General features: G+C 43.8%; 3 protein-coding genes across 4 annotated transcripts in view; 1 reads left to right on the top strand and 2 right to left on the bottom strand.

Moving 5' to 3' along the window:
- DYNC1H1 (dynein cytoplasmic 1 heavy chain 1) overlaps positions 1–6,652 on the top strand; it is a 56,894-nt gene extending 50,242 nt beyond the window's left edge. For both annotated transcript variants that reach the window (XM_033139548.1, XM_033139539.1), the window contains exons 70-78: positions 573–743; positions 1,079–1,296; positions 1,398–1,501; positions 1,986–2,197; positions 2,621–2,774; positions 3,446–3,588; positions 5,132–5,300; positions 5,974–6,101; positions 6,206–6,652. In XM_033139548.1, the coding sequence (XP_032995439.1) occupies positions 573–743; positions 1,079–1,296; positions 1,398–1,501; positions 1,986–2,197; positions 2,621–2,774; positions 3,446–3,588; positions 5,132–5,300; positions 5,974–6,101; positions 6,206–6,334 (1,428 nt within the window). In that variant the 3' untranslated portion in view covers positions 6,335–6,652. The remainder of the gene's footprint in view (positions 1–572; positions 744–1,078; positions 1,297–1,397; positions 1,502–1,985; positions 2,198–2,620; positions 2,775–3,445; positions 3,589–5,131; positions 5,301–5,973; positions 6,102–6,205) is intronic.
- Positions 6,653–7,747: 1,095 nt separating this feature from the next.
- LOC117060635 lies at positions 7,748–12,663 on the bottom strand. The gene is made up of 5 exons (XM_033173033.1): positions 12,479–12,663; positions 11,587–11,657; positions 9,861–9,914; positions 8,965–9,018; positions 7,748–8,233 (listed from the first exon to the last, which is right to left on the bottom strand). Exons 1-5 carry the CDS (start codon positions 12,552–12,554, stop codon positions 7,820–7,822), a joined length of 669 nt encoding a protein of 222 aa, XP_033028924.1. The 5' UTR covers positions 12,555–12,663; the 3' UTR covers positions 7,748–7,819.
- Positions 12,664–14,271: 1,608 nt separating this feature from the next.
- On the bottom strand, positions 14,272–23,304 carry LOC117060592. The gene is made up of 6 exons (XM_033172976.1): positions 23,204–23,304; positions 21,767–21,817; positions 20,269–20,328; positions 18,328–18,477; positions 16,128–16,680; positions 14,272–14,315 (listed from the first exon to the last, which is right to left on the bottom strand). Exons 1-5 carry the CDS (start codon positions 23,255–23,257, stop codon positions 16,129–16,131), a joined length of 867 nt encoding a protein of 288 aa, XP_033028867.1. The 5' UTR covers positions 23,258–23,304; the 3' UTR covers positions 14,272–14,315; position 16,128.
- Positions 23,305–24,259: the final 955 nt, after the last annotated feature.

Raw genomic sequence — 24,259 nt, 5'->3', positions numbered from 1 at the left:
GGATCCATCAGAGTTTATTTTAGAGCCCACCTATTCCCGCCTAAAAGGGAGTGTCAGTCACTCATTAATTCTTGCATTGGAAAGATCATCCTCTGCTGGACTTTTCACCATTCATTGATTTAAATGAAAGAAGTTGAAGCTCCTCCCAGGCTAAGTTTGGTGATGATCCTCTGCTTGCTGCTGACACTCTGGTAGAGCGCAAAGCATCTGAGGAAGGATGGGGGAAGACAGTGCAGATCTTTAGTAAGCCCCTCTAGCCTACACAAAGTAGACAAAAATTGAGGCAGTCTCTCTGAGGCAACCTAAATGTGTCATATCAGCAACGGCCAGGCCTTCTGTTCTGACTCGATGTCCAAATGCAGTACCTTGCCTTCACTAGCACAGTCCTAAGGCTGCCTACTGTGCCTGTTTGCTTTGGCAAACTTGCTCCAGGAGGTTTTTCCTGTAACTCTGCAAGATAAAAAATGTACCAAGTAAGGACAAGGGTTTATTCCTTGTAATCTCAAGCATGCAATTCTTCTCTTGAATGCAGTGTAAGAAGAAAAACATTTTTTCCCCTTTCTCCTCCCTAGTCACCAAATGAGCGTGCTCGTCTCTATTTCCTTCTTGCTTGGTTCCATGCCATCATCCAAGAGCGTCTGCGATATGCTCCTCTCGGCTGGTCAAAAAAATATGAGTTTGGTGAATCTGATCTAAGATCTGCATGTGATACAGTGGATACATGGCTGGATGACACAGCAAAGGCAAGTGAAGTTGCAGGCATTCCACTTTACCGCTCTGTCTTAAAGGGAATGTGGCTGGACTGCTTTCATTTGTAACAAGTAGGCAAAGCACATTCATACAACTTATTCATATCCTGCCTTTCCTCAATGGAGCATGCATGGTAAGTAAAGCTAAATACTGAATTAACTTGTCCAAGATCAGCAAATGGCTAGGCTAAGCAAGATTTTGACACCTGGGTCTCCCAACATGCTGACCAGCCTACCACACTGGTTCTTAATTTGTAATAATGTTGGCTTTGTAGACTTTTACTATCGGAAAGCTACCTCCATTACAACAAAACTGTCTACCCCTCCAGGGCCGCCAGAATATCTCTCCTGACAAGATCCCCTGGTCTGCGCTGAAGACCCTGATGGCTCAGTCAATTTACGGAGGACGCATTGATAACGAATTTGACCAGCGTTTATTGAACAGTTTCCTGGAGCGCCTCTTCACCACTTCAAGTTTTGACAGTGAATTCAAATTGGCTTGCAAGGTTGACGGTCATAAAGACATCCAGATGCCAGATGGAATCAGGTACTTAAGTTCTACCTTTAGTAGCAAGCCTGGGCCAGGTTGGCTCAAACTGCTCAGTGCTATGGACCACGTGGTCATTACCTGCCATTTTGTCTCAACAGGCGTGAAGAATTTGTGCAGTGGGTTGAGTTGCTGCCAGATACGCAAACACCATCCTGGCTCGGGCTGCCAAACAATGCCGAGAAGGTTCTTCTCACCACCCAGGGTAAAATATGCTTCACTTCAGTAGTTCAGTGTTAACCAGAGTCTAAACAGTATTTGCTAAACCACAAAAGATTCTGTAAAGAAGATTGCAAGTGTTGCATCGGTTACTATGGAATTAGCTGGGTTTAAAAAACGTAACAGCTTAGTGCAGCATGAATCTCATGAACCAAATTTAGCCAGATAGGGATGCTGAAGTGTTGCAGCAGGGATGAATCTTGAAAGCCAAGACTTTACTCACAATCTAATCAGCTGAAGTTGTCAAGACCACACTTTGAGGATACGTGGCTGAATGTTATTTGTGAACCGACTAATAGCACAGGATCAAATTCCTAAACTATATGCAGGGCTTTCAAAGCACAAGTTTGGATTAAAGATTGCCTTTTAATCATGTGTTAACCAAAGTTAGCCTGTTTACAGCTAGCATACGTATGTTAATCTTTAACCTTTTTAAAATGGTTAAGCATTTTACGCCCTGTACATTTCAGGTATTGATATGATCAGTAAAATGCTGAAAATGCAAATGCTAGAAGATGAAGATGACTTGGCCTATGCTGAGACTGAGAAGAAGGCACGGACAGACTCCACCTCGGATGGTCGGCCAGCTTGGATGCGAACACTGCACACCACGGCTTCCAACTGGTTCCACCTCATCCCACAGACACTGAACCACCTGAAGCGTACCGTGGAAAATATCAAGGTGGGTCACACAACCTAGTATGTACAGCAGAGCTGGGGAACTTGCTCTGGCCAGATTCTCCTAGACCACAACTCCCATAATCCCTAGCCTTTGCCATACTGGCTGGAGCTGATGAGAGGTAGACTCCAACCATATATGGAAGGCCACAGGTTACCCAGCCCTGATGTAGGGTGAAGGTTTGCAAAATCATATTAATACTGTCTTAGATGATGGCGGTGATATTTAATTGACAAAATTGTCTTGTTTCAAAAATCAAAATGTGTAAAAAAACAAACAAAGCAAAACCTTGTTCCTAAATGTTAATGTATAAAGTTACTGATGGTGCTTCTAGGAAGGATAGTGCTGGGATATTCCTGCTCTCACAACTCAGTTGCCAGGATTTTCTCCACTTACTAACACTTTGCTCTTCCTTTGGAAACCAAGGATCCTTTGTTCAGATTCTTTGAGAGAGAAGTGAAGATGGGAGCCAAACTCCTTCAGGATGTTCGTCAAGATCTTGCAGATGTGGTTCAAGTGTGCGAGGGGAAGAAGAAGCAGACCAACTATCTGCGGACGCTTATTAATGAACTAGTGAAAGGTGGGCTATTCTAAAGAATTGTTTCAAATGCACGCACACAGCTTCCCGAATTAAGATGCTGCTGCTGTTGAAAGAAAATGGAAGGTCTAAGGAGGCCTGCTTCTTAGCTGTGGTGTTGTGCCTATGGGATGGGGTTAAGCCAGGTACCTACGTTCAACTAACCTGCTGCCAAAACATAAATCCAACTTGGTGGTTGGTTGTTTTTTCACATGTTACAGAATCCCATCCACAGATTCTGCATTCGCTGGTGCTTAATTTAGTATCTTTCCATTTTACATACAAGAGTTTTCAGTGTAAATGTTGAGTGTTTGGAAGTAACATAAATCATGATAAAGTAATTTAATTGCCATAATTACCTTCTGATGTTTTTTTTTAAACGTGTTCAGTGTTTGCTTATATCAGGGTAGTCAACCTTTTTATACCTACCGCCCACTAATGCATCTTTCTTGGTGGTAAATTTTCCTTACCGCCCACCAGTGCTCGGTAGATTCAGCTTGTGCCGTAGAACCCCCTACCGCCCACCTAGAATCCTGAAACGCCCACTAGTGGGTGGTAGGGACCAGGTTGACAACCCCTGGCTTATAGGGTGGCTATCAATGAAGGAGACCATCCAGTTGTGACTAGTATTTTGCTCACAAAAAGTACCGCATTTTTATACTCTCTCTCTCTAGGCATTTTGCCTCGCAGCTGGTCTCACTACACTGTGCCTGCCGGCATGACGGTCATCCAGTGGGTGTCTGACTTCAGTGAGCGCATTAAGCAGCTGCAGAGCATCTCCCAGGCAGCTGCTGCAGGTGGAGCAAAAGAACTGAAGGTAGGCAATAGAGTGTTTCGTAGTGGTTGAATAGTAATATGAGTATACACATGAGATGAGTTTCAACTCCTCTGGCTTTTATGTGAAATGTGAAGACTACATCAGGGGTGGAAAAACAGGTTCCTTGGAGAAAATAGAGGATAATAAATACACTCATCGGGGAAGCAGTGAATCCCTGTTTATGTAACTGATGGAGTCTCTTCCATGGTTCTTCAAGCAGTGCTTTTTTGGTTATGTACAATGCCGTCACCGTATGGATCACGTAACAGTGATATACAGGTGAAACTTGAAAAATTAGAATATCGTGGAAAAGTTAATTTATGTAAGCAATTGTCTTCATTAGCTACTGGAGTTTAATATATGAGATATGTCAAGCCTTTGTTATAATTGTGATGATTATGGCGTCCAGCTGATGAAAACCCCCAAGTTGAGATTGTTAATTTGGGGTTTTCATCAGCTGGACGCCATAATCATCACAATAATAACAAATAAAGGCTTGACATATCTCGCTTTGCATGTATATATGAGTCTATCTCATATATTAGTTTCACCTTTTAAGTTGAATTACTGAAAGAAATGAACCTTTCCACGATATTCTATTTTTTCAAGTTTCACCTGTATATGCACTTGTATAGCATATTCTCATATGCTATTTGAGAAGGGGTTGAATACAGCATATCCTCATTTTTAGTGCGCTGCTAAGGAAGTGTGGGTGTCTGTATTTCCACTCACACAGATCTGCTTAATTCTATGGGATTTTGTGGGGCTGGTGAGGCCAGTAGCTTCCAGCATCAGAGGGAAGGCAGAAAGCACTTCCCTGTCAGTAGCAAAACTGCTCAAACCCTGAGGGTCTGCACCTAAAATGATTGGGCAAAGAGAGATAAGAATAAGTGTATATGACTCAGCAGCAGGCCTGGGCAGTATGTCACCTAGGACCGGTATGAGGAGCAGACTGCAATGTTGGTTTCACTCAGTGGTATATCGCTGGTGAGCCACCGCTCCCGAGTCCCTCTGCTAGCAGCATATGCTGGAAGGAGTCAAGAGGGACTCGGGAGCAACGGCAGTTTCACCAGTGATAATATCACTGAGTGAAACTGCCATCCCACTCTGCCCTCATGTGACGGAGAGGGAGAAACAAGCTGTATCAGAGAGGTGTTTACTTCCCTCTGCATCTTTAAACTGCTCAGCTGAGGAGTGCGCAGCTGCCCCTTGCCTCAGTCAAGCAGTTAAAGGAGCCCCGATGCCCTGTGCATGAACGGTGAGAGCACCGGGCCTGACTCAGCTGGGGGGAGGAGGAAACCTTCCCTTCCCCCCAGCTGAGCGGTGCAGAACGGGGGCAATTTCACCCGGTGTCTCACAGGCAAAGGCCAATGCATCTTGTTTTTTCAACTTTGTGGTATATCGCTAAACCACAATGTTTGGCTGGGGATACACTGCGATGTTGAAAAGCTAATATCGCCCAGGTCTTCACCTGCAGGCCTCTGGTACTGATCCAATGAATCAAGTTGTGTCAAACAAACTCTGCTGTGGATTTGCTTAACAGAACATCCATGTATGCCTGGGAGGCCTATTTGTACCTGAGGCCTACATCACAGCTACAAGGCAGTACGTGGCTCAAGCCAACAGCTGGTCTCTTGAAGAACTCTGCCTAGAAGTCAACGTTACAACAACTCAGAATGCAGTATTGGATGCCTGCAGTTTTGGAGTAACAGGTTAGTTGGAGCTACTGTCTCAAGGGTGACGTGGAGGAAATACTCTTCATGCTGAAACATTCCAGTTTCTTTATGGGTGTAAAAGTTAATGCATCACACAAAGTATGCGGCGGTGAAGAAATTCTGTGTGCAAAAGACCATGAGGTTAGATTGCACATGAATTCAGTTGTGCTAAAGTGGTGTTCCATTAACATTTTGTGGGTATGGGTGGCAGATCTGCATCTTACATCTGTTCACAGAACTGTTGCTTCAGGGGTCTTTAATGGAGACAGGTGTGTGCCACAGTGGCTGTGGCAAAGAATCCAGATATCTGCTGTTTCCTTTGGCTTCATGTATGCAGTTAGCTGACATTACACTATGTCCATGCCATGATCAGACAATTTTCCAAGACTGCATCTAGCTGCCATGCATGTATGACATCCAGGCCTTCTGAAGTGAACACATACTCATTGGAGGTTTTTAAGCGGAAGTAGGGTGGTCATCTGTCATAGTTACTTTAGTTGAGATTCCTGTGTTGCAGGGGGTTGGACTAGATGACTCGGGGTCCCTTCCAACTCTACAATTCTATATGCTTCACTTCTAAGGAGAGTTTATATGAAATGGTGAATCCACAAAATAACACTTAATATGCTTCACTGCTGACATTTAAACATCCCTCTTTTTAACTCAATAGGCCTGAAGCTTCAGGGAGCTACATGCAATAACAACAAGCTGTCGCTTTCCAATGCTATTTCAACGGTATTGCCCATAACTCAGCTTCGCTGGATCAAACAGACAAATGCTGATAAAAAGTCTAATGTGGTAAGTAATATGATCTGTTGAGTCTCGTGCTTTTCAGTCGTACATGCTGTTTATGCTCTCCTCATGATTTACTTCACCTTGTACTGAACCTGTTTGTTTTGCAGGTGACATTACCTGTTTATCTGAACTTCACTCGTGCTGATCTGATCTTCACGGTTGACTTTGAAATTGCTACCAAGGAAGACCCTCGTAGCTTCTATGAACGTGGCGTGGCTGTCCTGTGTACTGAGTAAAAAAAAGGAACCTGTAACCAGCATTCAAGCATCTCGAATCCAGTTCTAGAAGACTGTTTTAACACTGCAAAGCATAGTTATGTATGTTGTCAAATGGTTATGTAGAGGAGAGTAAGGTTGATGTATCTGAAACGTGCTTAGATGTTGACTGTTGGACTGCAAGGCATCGTTAAGTTTCCAGATGGCTGTATAGAGGTGGCTAAGAAAGATTTATGTTTGAAAAGTACCTGAAAAGACTGTCAGAAGGATTTGTTGTTTTTGGATTGTTCTAGATTGGTGTACTAATGTCAGATGCTTAAATAAAACTTTACAACACGATTTCTTGTTTTGTGGGGGGTCTCAGTGCCTTATTCACTTGTCAGGAACATGAGAATAAACCAACAAGAGAGAAAGGCCTGTATACAAAGTATACTGCAATCCTATCTTGAAATAGTCTCTGTAGCAGGAGAGTCCACATTGAGGTGCTAGCTTGAGTTATACAGGCCGTGTGTAGAATGTGGTCTGCCATTTGACAACCTGATAGCTTGGACTAAATTTATTCCTTCAATTCAGCTTTTACAATAAGTATTTCAAAATAGGCTCTAGAACAAGCCTGCCTGCCGGCTCTTATTGGAGTCCCATCAACCCCAGTAAGCATGGCCAATGGTTGGGAATTGTTGTAGTCGAAAACAACTACTGAGCTATTTATTTCATTATCTAAAATCTGTGAGCCACCTTTAGGGAGGCTCACAATAATAAAATTGCACTAAAATCATTTAAAACAACACTATGGCCTATTGCACACAGCAAGTTAGCAAGGTGAAGAAAGCTCGGTTAAGCAGGAAAAGGGGGCACCAGCTGCTTCTGGCACAAGGGCCGGTGAATACTGCTATTCCAGTGGGGTACAAGAAATGTATGGTTTATTGAGATTTCCACACTAAAGGGATAACAATTGTTCTTGGTAAATTCTCTGCGATTTAGTATCTTCCAAACTACGTTTATTACCAGGCGACTCTCACTAGCAAAGCCAGTAGTAGTAAGGCAGCTGGTTGGGGATTAATACTGTCTGTTTGATGTAACAGGGCTGTCTAGTCCAGCATTTGGTCTTCAAATAGTGACCAGCGTATAGTGTGGCCTGCTTTGAGGCAGGACAGAATCACGCCATGTTTGCCCTTGACACCCCAATAACCAGCAGTTCATAACTGTCTATAATTGTGATGACTATTTAACATGGAGAAACAGTATGAAAATGTTCTCACAAACACTGCCTCCTCACTGATACACAGAAATCATCTTCTAGTATGAACTTCCTTTTTAGTGCTACGTGTTCCTAACTTTCCAAAACTTTTGTGATTACCTCTTTTGTGTAATGTAGCCTTGCAAGAACAATGAAGTGCTCAATTGTTAAAAAGACTTGCACACTTGTGGGCTCCACCTAATTTATTTTAACAACGGGCATTGTTTTCACCCACAGACATAGGTAGATTGCAGTTAGGCTACACGAACTCAAGTCGCCCGCAATTTTTTCCTTGGCGTTTCTCCAGTGCTGTCTAGGACAACCCTCACTTGCTTCCTCTTGACATTAACAAGTTCACGCAGATTATCACAATCGGCCAACATCGGGTGTAGCACAAAATCACAGGGTGCTTTTTCAGAGAGAACAGCATGCTTTGAATGACCTGGCCCAGGAAACCAGGAAGGTTCTGTGGTCATCTGCAATACTTCACCTGCTTCATACAGTTGAGGTTCATCCTCGCAAGTTACAATTAGAGGGACTTCCATGGGTGAGAAGGCAGAGAGAGGTTCTGGGCCTTCTGAAAGAACACTGTCTTCTGTGCTGAGATGCTTCAGAAAGATCACCCTACTCTGCTCAAGGGAGCCTGAGATCTCTTCATCGTCACCATCATAAGGATCCACGAACTAAAGCAACAGACACAGCAAAAGACTTCACTTAACAAGAAGGAAAGTTCCTTCTCAGCAGCCAACTTTCGGGAAACTACACAGGATCAAGTTGCACAGCCCAGATTTGCACATAACACTTAAGCCGTGGTTTGTTTAGCCCAAGCTAAGGTGGTTTGTTTCAACATCGGAAACCAGCCCTGAATGCTAGCAATGGTTTCTTCTCAAAACAAGCCACTAACCGGCACCGATATCCAACTAAAAAGTTCTGCCAGTGCAAGGACTTTTGCTCTCAATCTTGTTTAACCATGATTTGTTTGGCCACCCTACCCAGATGCTTGCCAAGCTACAGAGTCATGAGGCAAGGGCAGCTGGAAACCAAGTTTTGGAAAACAGCTGTGGCTCATTTGCTAGCCTGTGAGATAACTTGTGGTTTTTAAAACATTCACACAGCGGCTTAGTGTTGTGTGTAAATGATTTAAAGAACTGTTGCATTAATCTGATGCATTAATCAGACAACGAACTACTACTAAATAGTCAACCTCAGATAACTTCAGAAAAATTCCACCTTGATCTAAGCCTAACAGTGGAAGCAAGAATGTATCCCACTTTAATAATACAATATAGTACAGGCACCTGTTGAATGCATTTTTGTTTGAAAGCACATTCTGCAGATGTATTCGTAAAAGTGGTGCCAAAGCTGGCAAAGCAAAATTCTATTGGAGGGCAGAGAATAGATATTAAAAACTTACTTGGAGTTTTGTTCTTTCCCGGGATCGTGTCAAAAGCACGCTCTTGGGCAGCACCTGTTTTGGATAAGACACTTTCTGGTGTGTATATAGCACGTGGTTAAAGCCTGACTGCTCAAAGCTTAGCAGCACATTCAAACTATGCAGGTTCACTGTGTGCATGTGCTCCCAACTGTCCCTATATACCCCTGCAATCAACTTATCCCACTAGAACCCCCTGCAATCAACTTATCCCACTAGAACCCCCTGCAATCAACTTATCCTATATACCAGGAACAGTTTGGAGTTTTAGCTAGCTGTCCCTAGCAAAATAATTGCCCCCCGTTTTACAAATTGGGAGTGTGTTTTAACTTGCTGCCCTGAGAATAGATCCAGAAAATCTGAGTCTCGGGAGCCAAAGCCTGGGACTCGACAACCCTAATTGTGTATGCCAATGTCTTTGGGTGCACCATCTATCTTCTTTGAAGCGCTAATCCTATTGAGAATAGACCCATTGAAATGAATGGACACGGTTAACTTAGACCCATTCATTTCAATGCATCCACTCCAAGTTGGGCTTTGTTGAATGCCCACAACCCTACAGGGTGCTCTTCTCCTAACAACATGCTACATCTTTTAAGTGTTGAGCAACTTCTATTATATATATATATATATATATATATATATATATATATATATATATATACACAGATATCATAGGATATACCATTTGTGGGCATTTGAAGTCTCTAAATTTACTGGAACAACTTCATCACCACACAAGGCTTTCAAAGGGAAAGCCTTACTTGGGAGTAAATTGAATTCAATAGGACTTAAATCTGACTAGAAATGGTTGGGACTGTGCTGCAATTAAATTTATATAGCTCTTTGATGGATGAAACTTTGTATCTATATATTACCTCCATGTCGGCATCCGATTCAGATTCACTGCTGTACTCAACAGTACACTTTTGCTGTGAAAGAGAACAGCTGGTATGACTACAAGGGGATTTCATTTAATATCCTTAAAACACTTCAGTCCTGCTGCCCACAACCTTAGCTTCCAAAAAACAAGCACACTAAACTGTCTTCCTCAAGTTTCCCAATTCAACACCTGAAAACTATTCACTTTGCCCAGGTTTAAACAAACAGTCAGAATAGTTTGCCAATTGGAGAAATGTGTAGTCACCCTTGTTCCACAGTTCCTACCCATGCATGATGCAATACCGAAATACTGGTGGACAACAATAAGAGGTTTAAAGATGCTCTCAAAGGCAAATATTTTTTAAATAGTAGTATAAGCACTGATAACTGGGGAGGGGGGGACTTGCTTGCAAGCGCTCCAGTTGGAGAACAGCCTTTACCAAAGGTGTCATGGGCTTTGAAGACACTCAAACTCGGGACGCAAGGGAGAAACTTGCTAAGAGGAAGGCATGCTTGGCAAACCCTCACCGTGATCAACTCCCAATGTCCCCACTGTAGAAAGACGCGTGGATCCAGAATTGGCCTCCAGTGTCACTTACGGACTCACTGTTAAGACTGTGTTCGTGGAAGACAATCTTACTCAGCTACAAGTGATCGCCAAAGAAGATGATGATGGTGCAATTATTCTTCAGGAAAGTTTAGGAAACACAAGGAAGCTGCCTTATACCATTGGCCCATCTAACTCAGTACTGCCCACACAGATTGGCAGTGGCTCTCCCAGGTTTCAGATGAGTTGCGGACCTACTATGATGGCTACCAGCTGCTGGGAATCACAGGTGGGCAGAGTGCGGTTATGCTCCTGTCAGCTCGTAGACTTCCCACAGGCAAGTCTCTCCTTCCCGCCATTTTCATGGGTGGAAAGAAGCAGGGGTGCCCATACTTTTTTCAAAGAGGGCCAGATTTGATGGAGTGAACATGTGTGAGGGCCGAACAAAGTTGTTGAGCTGCTTTTTTTTTTTTTAATTTTACCTCAGGACATATACTGCCACAGGGGCTGGATTAAATTGACCAGCAGGCCAGATTGGGCCCCTGAAACGGACTTTGGACATACCTGTGGCAACAGCCACCAAATGCCACAGTAACATGTGCACAACTAATAATAATAATAATAATAATTTATTATTTGTACCCCGCCCATCTGGCTGGGTCTCCCCAGCCACTCTGGGCGGCTTCCACCAAACATTAAAATACATTTAAACTACTAGGATTTGCGAGATAAAGGTTCAAATCCCAACTCAGCCATGAAACTCACTGGGTGACCCCCCCTGAGCCAGTCCACTGTCTCTCAGCCTAACCCACCTCATGGGGATAAAATGGGAAGGGGGGTGTCAGAACCATATATGTCATTTGGAACATATAAATAAATGAAACTTGCACAGGCAACAGCAGATTTTTAAACTTTGGCAAGGATTAAGAGGGATGTACAACATCAGCTCTAGGCATGGTGAGAGGATTCCATGTTACCTCAAGCAGCTCTTGGGGTCTTGGCTCGTCACCTGCAGCCGTTCCCGCCTCACATTTCACAGGTGGCTCAAATTAAGCTGCTTCATCCCAGTCACAAGGCTCAGCAGGAGTTTACCAGTGCAATCAGAGCCATCCCTAGGCCAGGTGAGTTGCTAAGTTTTGTGTTTTCAAATCAGCATTTTAAAGTGAAAATCTTACCATGTACTTGTGAGCTAATCGCTCTATATCGTCAGATTTCCCCCCTGGATTCAGAAGATCACATGAATCTACTACAGAAGAAGGGGGAAGTGTTTGGTTAGGGGGGGGGTGAATCAGCTGTTAAACCAGTAAGTGGCTGTGTTTGGCGTCCCTTCTCTTTCTCAATCTCCTGACACGAATTTAAGCAAATGTGGTATGGGACATCAATTGAAAGCCTAATACACTGTCTCTGTATTAGAAACATTTTGAGCTGTTTCTATAAGTGGATTTGTTCTTATGTGTTTCTTGCTTTATGGTCCTGATATATTTGTTTTAGAACTCTATAGTTTATTGTTGTAACCACCGACCCTGGGACCTTAATGGTAAAGGGCCATCAAGTTAAAAAAAAAAAAAAACAGATTTAAGGATAACTGCTCTTTGACATAGAGGCCAAACTGAACACACAGAAGGTTAAAATTAACACAAACTTATTCTTTTTTTAAACTTTGGAGAAGCACACAGAGCAAAATTTGAGCTCTGTCCCATTTGTTGTAGCAAAATGCCATGTCAGGCTGGCTTTCCAAAATGCATGCTTTTCCATTTGGTTCTATACAAACTGGCAATGCTATCAGAAGACTCCACCATAAAACGTTACCATGAGCTATTTTTTAAAAGAATTCTTTCTCCATCTGTTTAGCACTGCTGAGAAGGGGGGGGAAATAGAGTTACTGTCTGATCTTAAGCCTATGCTCATCAAATTCCATATGAGATACTCCAAATGCAAAGGATTACAGCTTTATAACCCAAATAGCTACACATTACTTGCAACAAATTGTTGACCTTATCGGGACTAACATTTAGCTCGAGTGAATTAGGACAGTTGCAAAAATACCAGTTCCCTCCATCCCCGTACCTGCCATAAAATTCCCACTTTGGTACATTTTTCTCCTCTTCCTCCTCCTCCGCTTCTTTTCTTCCACAGATGTCATCCTGCCTCCAGCAGCATTCAGTGTTCTGTGGTCTCACCAGTCACCACCCATAATTAAAACCTTAACTGCTTGCACCTGAACTTGAAATTTCTATAGCTAGGGATGGTGTGGCATTGTGGTAGCTGAAGTGCATATTGGGATTTGTAGTTAAAGGCTGAAAAAAAAGGATCAGGGAGGAAAAGGGGGGAAGTGGGCTTGGAGGAGGGTAGGGTTTAGCTTTTATTTCAGTTCTGAGTGAGTTGTTGGAATAATAATATAAAAAATTAAGCATTTTTCTCTGCCATTTTGGATTTCTTAAAACAATTTGGTGATGTAGGTGGGACGGCTCGTGTCAGGAGCAAGCCAGCAGTAAATCACACTATGCAAGTGGAGTTAACTCTTTATCAGCAAAAACACAATCTGTTAGGCCTAATGAGCGTGGCATGGCAACTCATCCTCAATAGGTCTTGCCCCCACGATGCAGTTGTTGAGACTGGAGGTCCCCAGCTCTCCAGGGTTTCTTCCAAGCAATTGGAGACTGCGTGTGTGCATCACCAATCACTCCTCCACCCTTTTCATGCCTCTTCTGGTTCTGGGAAACAAGCAGGGAGGGGAGCTTCTTGCAACAGGAGAGAGAGAGACACCCATGACTCTTCACCAGCCTGACTTATCTTTGCCTCTTGGCCTCCCACCTACCACCCTCCTGCTTTAACTTCTGCCTCTGATTCTAGACTTCTCTCTGCCATAGACTCTTCCCAGCTCACTAAGCCCTGTTGCTCTTCAGCATCCCTCTTATGAGATAAGGAATATCTTGTTTCTTGCCCTTGGTGCCGCAAAAAAGCTTTCAAGTCCTCCTCACCAAATAAGGGAGAGCCATTGAAAGACATTGCAGCCAGGTTGACCATGGTGCCACATCACCATTCCAGTTGCCAAATTTTGCACATGACCACTTTTTAGCTTTGATGGTTTTGTCAGCTCAAAACACACCTATGGCACCATTGGAGGGGAATAGAGAACAGAGAGGAATGAAACAACTGAGGAAGGCTTCAAACAACAACAAAGAAATTACAGAAGGAAGAAAAACAGGTAGAATCAGATAAAAAAATCTCTGAGAATTATCTATGGAAATCAGGGAAGGAGAAAGTTGATAAGCTGATCTTCCTAGGTGTGGTAGGAAGAGAAACTGGAGGAAGAGGCTCGGGGTGCTGCCTGCCACTGCAATTTGGACCATGTGACCCTCTCCTAGGTTGTGGGGGGGCTGTTAACCCGTTGTCTTCTGGAAGCCTGCATGCCAACCTGGGAACGAAATCCCTCATTTGAATCCCTGCATCATGTCAAAGTAACATTAACATTGGAGGACATAGATCTGTTTAACTCATCCACACTTTCGTTGGTCCTGAGATTTCTAGTCGCAGGGTCTGAGAGGCTTTTCTTTGGTCCCGCATTTTCGCCAGGAAAACCCGCTGTTTACTGCTGAATTTGTTCCGATTCAGTAGTAAAGGGTGGGTGTTCTGGGGGGAAAGAAAGGTCTCTCGGGCCCTTGACTAGAACTCACGGAACAAAGGAAATTGTGGACGAGTCTTTAGTTTAAGAGGGGACAAACAAACAAAAACCAACCCTTGAGCTTTCTTCTTTCCCAACGTATGTTTTATTTCACTGGTGCCATTTGAAGACACGCTTATTTGAGAAACTGCGAAAATCCATTTACACCCAGCAGAGAGAGAGAGAGAATGAGAGAGCAGAAAAGTAACCAAGGTGGGCAGGTGGTTCATTTCAGCATCACTGCAGAATTGGAAGGAAACATTAGTGAGACATTCCCAGCCACGCAATCTCCACAAAACTAAAGCATTAAACCAGTGTTTTTCAACCTTTTTTGGGCAAAGGCACACTTGTTTCATGAAAAAAATCACGAGGCACACCACCATTAGAAAATGTTAAAAAATTTAACTCTGTGCCTATATTGACTATATATAAAGTAATTTTTCAATTTTTCCCACGGCACACCAGGCAACATCTCGCGGCACACTAGTGTGCCGCGGAACAGTGGTTGAAAAACACTGCATTAAACTATGTGGGACTTGGGTGGTTCCTCATAGTAAGACTGCGGGTGCACAGGGCAACAGAAACAATGAATGCAGGAAGCTGCTTTTACCCAAGTCGGGCTATTGGTCTACACCTATCGGCAGCAACTCCCTAGGATTTCAGGTGCGACCCTTTCCCCCAGCCCTACATTGATATGCTGAGGACAGAACCCAGGACCTTTTGCATAAATCACCATGTCTAAGCTGCCAGGGTATGGTCCAAAGGCCCACTGCTTTGGGTCAGTGTCTGGATGGATTGCCAATTTGGGGACCCGGTGCATCCTGCCTTGGGCTCCATGATGGGAAGAGGGTGAGTTATGCATGCATGTGAAAACAAATAGATAAATAAAATAGAGCACCTTTCATATGAGCAGTGCTTTTTTCTTCTGGGGGGAAGTGCATACCTACCCCTAAACATTTTTTTTTTAAAAAAAATCTTTGTACTTTTGTCCATCTACTGTATTTATTTCCCCCGATTTGAACTATAAAATGGTGATTTTCTTGAGTCAAAATGAGAGTAGAAAAAAGAAAAGAACTGCATATGAGGATAAGCTAAATCAGCTAGGGGCTTAGAAAACAGATGACAGAGGAACATGTTAAACATAGTGTGGAGAAGGAAAGCATTTTCTACCCCGCAGTACCAGAACCTTGGTCACCCAACGAAACTAATCAGTGGTAGATTTTATATGTCAGATACTTCATGTGTTTGTGCCCTTGGGGAAGACTTCTGTCAGAAAGCATTTAGACCATGGGTAGGCAAACTAAGGCCTGGGGGCCGGATCCGGCCCAATCGCCTCCTAAATCATTTTTCTTTTCAATATATAGTCCGGCCCCCGCCAAGGTCTGAGGGACAGTAGACCGGCCCCCTGCTGAAAAAGTTTGCTGACCCCTGATTTAGACCTAATTTTTTTTAAAAAAAACTTCCCCTTTTTGACTCTGCAGTATTCTTATCTGTCTGTCTCTTTCCATTTTTTTGCTTGCCACCCAAGCCAGAGAGTTCCTGGGCTGAATGGACTGGCAGAAGCAGAAACCCATTGGGTTCCACCACAAGGGGCTCCCATGTCTTCTTCTAGGTCTCTCTGCAAGGCAATGGTGGCTGGACCCCATTCAGACTGGTACAGTAGGGCAGGAGGCAGGGAAGCCAACAGCAGGTGGAGCCAGAGTCAACGATAGGCAGACCCAATGGCAGCCATTGCCAACAAACTCTAGTTTTGTGCCCATCCTGCTACCTGCTGAGTTCTACATGGGCAATGTGTTACTAAGGAGGAGGAAGCCAACACCTAGGGGCACCTTTCTGGACTTGCTTGCAAGAATGCAGGACAGAGGGCTTAGGGCAGACAGAGGTTGATAGGACAGTGGCACCAGCCTCCACTGAGAGAAGGTATGCAAGGAGGACAACAGAGAAGAGGTAGTGCCCAGGCAGAGAATTTCCTTCTTCCACTGCCCTGCCCACAGTTCTATCACAGTTCCCTATTTGTTACACATCGCAGCAAACAAGAGCCCATTCTGCTACCTCAAGTCTGGGTGGCACGCAGTTTCTTTTGCCGTAGCGTTTCCCCAACCCGCTCTAGAATCGGGATGTCCTTTGACTTCCTGACAACTGTTTCGTCAAGCATAACAATGTCACCATCCGGCTGCGCCAGCAGAGGTTGCGGCAAAGGAGCCACAGGTGAAGTTGGTGAGAGTCCCACAGCTTCCGAAGGCTCCACATCCATGAGCGAGGCGAGGTCGGGCACCAGCCCCTGAACTTCTGCCTCCGAGTCTTTCGGAAGCTCAGAGCCCCTTGGAATTATTCCGGGCAGGTTGATCGCCGTCCCTGTAGAGAGACTTCTGTTTGCTCTTTGGACATCGCTGCTGGGTTCCATATCAATGTCATCATGCCTTCTTGTTGATGGAGGAATCCAGCTTGCAGGCAGTGGGAAGGGTTCTGATGCTTCCCCTCCCGATCCAATCAAGTGCATGATAGGAGCGTGGGCTGCTTGGTGCCTTCTGTCGCTAGGAAGGTTCGCATTGAAGTCAGGGTGAATTGAGAGCTCTTCCCAGAATCTGCCACCGGAATCTGGAGGCTAGCACAATGACAAAACACTGTAGCATCACACAAATACTAGACATGCTCATTTACCAAGTGGAATGAGAGAGAGAGAGAGAGAGAGAGAGAGAGAGAGAGAGAGAGAGAGAGAGAGAGAGAGAGAGAGAGAGAATGTGTACATACATTCAGGGGCGTAGAAAGGGGGGGCAGGGGGCGGTCCGCCCTGGGTTCCATAATGCAGGGGGTGACAAATTATCAAGGAACATTTTTTGGGGGGAAATGCCTGCTCCGAAGGTCTTATCTTACTATATACTAGGGATTATATAGCTATATATGAAATTTCATGCATATCGGTTAATATCTTGACCCTCCTCCACCAAAATAGCTGTTCACTTGGCTGTTATGTCATGAAGGCTGAAATTTCAGTTCAGAGAACACTTACTGTTCCCAACCCTAACCCTGTGGAAAGCCATCTAATTAGACTTTGATTTGATTTTGAGATTTTTTTAGGAGGTAATTTAATTATTGTTTGATTTTATACCAATGTTATGTATCTGATGTTAGCCACCCTGAGCCCGACTTTGGCTGGGGAGGGTGGGATATAAATAAAAGTTTTTATTATTATTATTGTTATTATTCCTTTGTAAGAAAATATGAAATAACGTAAAACAATTTTTGCAGGAGGGGGGAATCAATGGGGGGGGGTTGACAAGAAATTTTCCGCACCGGGTACCACCTGACCTTCCCATGCCTCGGGGGGGGGGGCAAAAAAATTTTGCCCCCGGGTACCAATTTACCTTGCTATGCCTCTGCGATACATTATGTGTCTGCATAGAAAATGACCTCTGAAGCATTCAGGAATGCAAGTTGCCATATGTTTTACGATGTGCAGCTAGGGATGGATGGAACAGCTCAGTGTTAAAGCACAGGCCTTGCATGAAGAAGGTATGCCCCTCTGGCACAATGCTGGACAGTTTCTCACCCGCTTAACTGTTTCCAAGGACTGTAATCAATGATATATTCTGTTATAAGGTCCTTGGGGCAGAAACCTCTTTTTCTGTATAAAGCACCACCAAGCTGCAGGTGGCCAGGACTCAGCCCAGGGCTGCTTGCATGCAAAGGCTGCGCTGCAACCAGCAAGTTGCAACTCTTTCCCTCTTTTAACGGGATTAGATAAGGCTCCATCCATAGGAGCACACTACCTCCAGGATCAGACCTCCAACAGGATCATACCAGTTACTGGAGGCAGCTGCAGGAGACGGCCACTTTCCTTATGTGCTGCTTGGGATGCTGGACTAGGCAGCCTTTAGACGGAGTGGTAGGGCTGCTTTTATGTTCTTTTGGGCAATGGCGTTTTCATGGAATCATAGAGTTGGAAGGGACCACAAGGGTCATCCAGTCCAGCCCCCCCAGCAATGCAGGGAGAGGACTATCGGGTGGTCAGGTGACAAAGAGGACACAGGGCTCCTTCACTTTTAATAGTTGTATAGAAGGCGGGATTCCCCACTGAAATGCCTCCTTCTACTACCCAGCTATTAAAAGAGAAACAGCCCTTGTTCCACCAGACCAACCTTGGTCACAAGGTTCAAATTTTGCTATTGCACCACTGTGCATTCCTACGTCTTCCCAGACCTTGTACCCCCCCCCTTCCCTCTCACCAAACAAGAGAGCACCCCCAGGGCACCTTGTGACAAAAAGCCGCACTTCTCTTCCTCAGCTTCATGGAACCTGTCGTGCAAATCACACTGAAGGCTCCCTTGGTGCAGTTTCTTCTCTTCCGCTGTACATCTGCCATGGACCAGAGGGGAAACACTTGTTTATTGCATTGTTGCGGCTGCGCAAAGAGAGGTCGTTACCTTTTCCCCCTTGTGCTGCTGAACATTCTCCTGCCCTCCTCTCCTTGTTTACATGCCCCCTCTAAATCTGTTATGGGTTTTTCACAGTGCAGGGCACGCAGGGGCAGAGGAGGGGGGGTGGATCATTTTGCACTAGTGCAAATGTTAATGGTTTTTGTTTAATGTATATCTTGCATATATGACCAAACAAAGAGCATGTGGAAAAGGGTGGACTTTGGTAATATGGCACTCTGTGGCACAAGGACAACTCTGGGGTTGCGGCGCTCATCTCATGTTACTGGCCGAGGGAGCTGGCGTACAGCTTCCGGGTTATGTGGCCAGCATGACTTTCTGGTGAAACCAGAGCAGCACACGGAAATGCTGTTTACCTTCCCGCCGGAGCAGTACCTATTTATCTACTTGCACTTTGATGTGCTTTTGAACTGCTAGGTTGGCAGGAATATATACAGTGGTACCTCTGGTTAAGTACTTAATACATTCTGGAGGTCCGTTCTTAACCTGAAACTGTTCTTAACCTGAAGCACCACTTTAGCTAATCTGGCCTCCCGCTGCGCCACCAGAGCACGATTTCTGTTCTTATCCTGAAGCAAAGTTCTTAACCTGAAGCGTTATTTCTGGGTTAGCGGAGTTTGTAACCTGAAGCGTATGTAACCCGAGGTACCACTGTATATAAACACCAACAATTGGGAAACACTTGCCTGCGAGCACTCCAATTGGAGAACAGCCTTTACCAAAGGTGTTACAGGCTTTGAAGACACTCGAACTCAGGACGCAAGGGAGAAATGTGCTAAGAGGAAGGCACCCTTGGCAAATCCACACCATGTTCAACTCCCGCCGGGAAACCTATGTCCCCACTGCGGAAGGACGTGTGGATCCAGAATTGGCCTCCACAGTCACTTACGGACTCATTGTTAAAACTGTGTTTATGGAAGACAATCTTACTTGGCTACAAGTTATGGCCAAAGAAAGAAGAAGACAGGACCTGGTTCTAGGGGAAGGAAGGGGGTCTAGAACTAGGTCCTTTTTTCTAGCATACTCTTCCACAGACATTGTGTCACTTGGCTGCTGTGCTGTTTCTAACAGATCTGACTCCTGTCTCTGTCCAGGGCTAGTGCACCTGGTATCTTGCTCCTGTTCTTCACTATCCATTATTTCCCAGCGCTTTTCTTCTTCTGGGCTGTGTCCCATCTCCCACCACCACGAACCTGGGTCCATATTCCCTTCATCTGCCCCCTGACTGGAAGCTTCCTGAGGTGTGTGTGGGGGGGGGGGGTGTTCTCCACTCCTCCTCTTCACCTGCCCAGTCCCTGCCACATCCCATTCTTATTTTCACAATACAGGGGAACTGCATACACCTCCCTAAATCCAGCACTGACTGTGGATAGCACATTGTCCAAAGTATTGACTTGAACCATTAGGATACAAAACTTGATCAAATTCTGAGCCTTTCCACACCAAGTAAGTTGTTGGTTGGTTGTTTTTCCGACCGCAGAACATTTTGTTGAATAACGCCCAATATTTGTGAGCCATGATCTAAGCACAACCCTTTCCAAACTGTTCATTATTCCAAAAGGGAGGTATCAGTGAATCTCACACATGGTTGGAATTCCCTTTTGTAGGCAACTGTCAAAACTACAGGAGCTCTGTCCTCTTTTTCACCTGTGGTCAACGTGCCCCTAAGTTCAGAAAACGGTAGTGTTGACATCCACAAATGAAGATAGTTGCTACAGAGTTTTATATAACAAAATAAAATAAAAGTACAAACCTACTTGATGAGCCAGGTCCCCTGCTTTTTCTAGGAGCCCATCTGTGGGCATATAGATTATATCCTGTTTTGGAAACAATTACATCGTAAAAAGAAGAACTTTTTAGAACAGAAAAGCAGCTGCCTAAGTCCTGATTCTCCCATGGCTAAAGCTCTCTGAAATGCGGCAGTAATAAATGTGAATTGCTTGAAATAGCTTTTGTAAAAACTTAGTTGTAGTACTGTATTGGCCTGAATATAAGCCTCACTTGCCCCCCCACCCCCCACCCCAAATTCCGACCATGAAAAGTTAAAGTGCGGCTTAAATTTGCAACTTTACAAAAGTTGGCCTTTACAATATCGCTGCTGAAACAGACATACGGTAAAACGGAATGGGTGTGAAGTGCCTGCGGAATTGTAAGGGAGCGGCTTATATTCGGGTATTGTATTTTCTCCCCCCCCCTTGAATTTTAAAGGTGTGGCTTATATTCAGGTGCGGCTTACATTCAGGCCGATACGGTACTTGCCTGACTGAAGAAATTTAACATGCTAAGTGGGAAGATGCAAAGACAACACAAGGGTGACAAAAGAGGGATTTTCAGCAGGTGTCACTTGTATGGACAAGGTAAACCTGCTGAAATCCCCTCTGTTAAAGGTGCAGGAGTCCTGTTCTCTCCTCCCCCTTCCCCCCCCCCCGGACATCTGGCCACTCCGTTAACATGCAATCCTAAATCAGGTTTGCTCTCTAATAAGAGTGGTTAGGATTGCAGCCTGGAGATGCAGTCCTGTGCTCCGCTTACCTGAAAGTAACCCCCATTGAACTCAGCAAGTTATATATCTGAGTAGAGATGTATAGGATTGTGCTGCAAGTTATTAAACTGTATGCATTTTTGTTGATCAGTGAATAAATCTGCACAAATTGGCGTACTGTATTAATAAAATGCTTCTGAAGACAGAAAGCAGGCTTTGTGCTCAGAAGATGTCCCCATTTGTGGCATTGCTACCATATTCGGGGGGGGGGGAAGTCTCCTGTGTGTAAGAGAAGAATCAATGCATGTTCAAAGATGGTGCCTGCCACTTACAGTTTTTTTTAATAACAAAATGTTACAAAGGTTATTGTACCATTTCTAGCATAAAAATTTTTTTTTAATTATTTAAATTTTGCTGCTAAATTAATCATTCAATTAAAAGATCTGGTGTTACTTGATGTGGTAGATTACACAACTACTGTTTAGTTGAGTAGCCTGTTGGTGACAATAAATCTCTTAATAAAAACAGTGCATCCCTTTGAATATTAGTATTATTACCCTGTTGACCAGTTATACAATTATCTAATTATCTGGCATGGCAGATAATACCCTGAGCTCCAAACTTCATTCGCCTGAGTAAGAATATCATTGGAAAGCAAGTGCTACATTTAAGGAAATATTCCCCTCTTGAAAACATCGCCGAAAAAGACTCCTCTATTCTTCTTTGCATCATTAGCAGTATACAGAGAAGAGGCGCAATTGCTTGGAAATTACCTTAAAGTTGGTGTCCGAAGCTGGTCTTGTCCCAGCCTCCACTGTGCATTTCTGCTTTTGGGGGGAAAGAACAGAGGCAATATTGCAAATGGCCACAAATGGGGGGGGGGGACTAAAGTTTAAGAAATTCAAAATACATAGGATGATTTTTTAAAAATTAAATAATAATAATAATAATAATAATAATAATAATAATAATAATAATAGTTGGATAAAATGGCCAAGTGGAAAGAGTGCTGGATCATTTGTTTCGAACAAGAATGGAGTTGGAAACTAGCCTTTTTGTATACCAATAGCTTAGTAACTTTTACCATCTTGTAACCAAGCAACACTTCACTGCCTGTGCAACTTTTTCTGACTGCTGTATGGAAAAACACATCAATCTGACCTTTGGAGAGTTTTGTAAGTAAACTATTTAATAATAATAATTATAATAATATTTTATTTATACCCCGCCCTTCCCCGCCAAACTGAGCTCAGGGAGGCTAACACCAATAAAATCACAACAAAAACATAAAATAATTCATTAAAATACAGATTAAAATACAATTTAAAATTTAATCTAGACTGCAGCCTCATTTTTAAGTAGCCCACCAACCACACCAAAAGAATGAAACATCAGGGTTAAAATGAAACCAACCCAAAGGCTAGGTAGAACAGCTCCATCTTGCAGGCCCTGCGGAAAGATGCCAAATCCCCTGGTCTCTTGTGACAGACCGTTCCACCAAGTCGGGGCCAGTACTGAGAAGGCCCTGGCCCTAGTTTAAGCCAACATAGTATCCTTGTGGCTCGGGACCTCCAAAAAGTTATTATTTGAGGACCTTTACCAAACACGTGATCTATTTGTGTGCTTGCCAGGGAAGTGAGAAATATTGTGATTCACTGGGAAAGGCACATTTAAAAAGTTTTACAGCCTATATTTCCATGCTTTGCTGTCTTTTTTGTGCTGTTCAGTTTTTGCTAGGGTTCTGTTACTCAAAAGCATTTGCCCAAAACTTAGGCCTTGGCTTCAAGGATTCCAATGAATTGTTACGAGGATAAAATAGTGCATTCATGGATGCTGCCCTACGCTCTGTGGAGAAAGGCTAGGGTTGAACATTTTATAAATAAATATTTCCCACTTTATTTTAACTACTTTTTTAAGAGTAGGCAGCTCTGTTAATCTGAACATATTTGAGTAAGATGAGGATGGTGATGATAGGAGGAGAAAAGGAAGGAGAATTTATTTTATAAATATTAGAAAACAACATAGTCTTCTGTGATCTGGAACATATAGACCAGTGTTTCCCAAACTGGAATCTCCAGCTGTTTTAGCACTATGATTACCATCATCCCTGACCACTGGATGGGAGTCCAAAAACATCTGGATACCCAAGTTTGGGAAACATTGATATTATAGACAGAAGAAAACCCCATAGAGTTAAATAAGGAATTTACCATGAATCTATGCCTTAGTCCCTCCATGTTGTCTGGAGATTTGGCAACATCCATCAGAGCAGAAGTCTAAAACAAAGATTTAATAGAAGATTTGCTGAAAAGGACCACTTTTACCATGTTCCTAAATGTAATTTCATTGAGTATTTCCATTCATCTTTGTAACTGGCAAACTACTTCATGGCTTAATCTCTTGGTACCCACTTCTGCTCTTTATGCCTCCTGAGGAAACTCATGAAAGCTGTTGTGTTTTTTTTAATGCTGATGACCTCAGCCCATTGTGACACAATGCCCAGCTCCAAAATAAATGGCCCCTCCTGAGCTAATTGTGTTTTCTTAGAGCAAAACCAAATATACCCTACTTTTCCATGTATAAGACTAGTTTTTTTTTAGTTTAAAATTCTGTGAAAAACTGTGGGTCATCTTATACATGCATAGTGAATGGTGGGGATTTCTTAAATTGGAGTCCCTAAAAACAGGGAGTAACTTATATATGGGGGGCGTGTTATACCCGGAAAAAATTACAGTAGTTTGTTAAGGGTGCTGTCCTCAAAGACCTGTAATTCCCAACAGCCTTAATAAAACACAGTCAAACCTAGTTCTGCATCCACCTCCGCTTGCATCCGGGTTCGCCACTCGCACATGTGCAGAAACGCTAAATCGCGCTGTGCCTGTGCAGACGCGGCACTTCGATGTGAGTCATTTTCGGGTTGTGGCGGGGCCTCCGGAACGGATCCCCCGCCGTAACCCCAGGTTTCAATGTACCGTTCTCAGGATTCCTCATTACATAACCTTGACGCAACTATTGTTGTGCACCACCCCAATCTCCGAGAGGAAGAATGTCCCTATTTCCTCAGGAATGTTGGAGGGTAGTGTTGTAAGAATTTAAGGAAACCGCTATACATGAACAGAGTGGGGACCCTGATTCTCTATTTTCAAACCTCTCAGTGCCACTTTTTTTGACACAAGGGCAGCCATGTTTAACGAAGGGCATGCATGGAAGTCTCCCCCACCTCCACAAATGCGTGACCGATGAGAGGAAGGGCAATGCAAAACACA

The sequence above is a fragment of the Lacerta agilis genome, chromosome 1 (assembly GCF_009819535.1).
Source record: "Lacerta agilis isolate rLacAgi1 chromosome 1, rLacAgi1.pri, whole genome shotgun sequence".
Classification (NCBI taxonomy): Eukaryota; Metazoa; Chordata; class Lepidosauria; order Squamata; family Lacertidae; genus Lacerta; species Lacerta agilis.
Note: the sequence above shows the minus strand (reverse complement) of the source record. Positions and strands in the feature narration are given on the sequence as shown.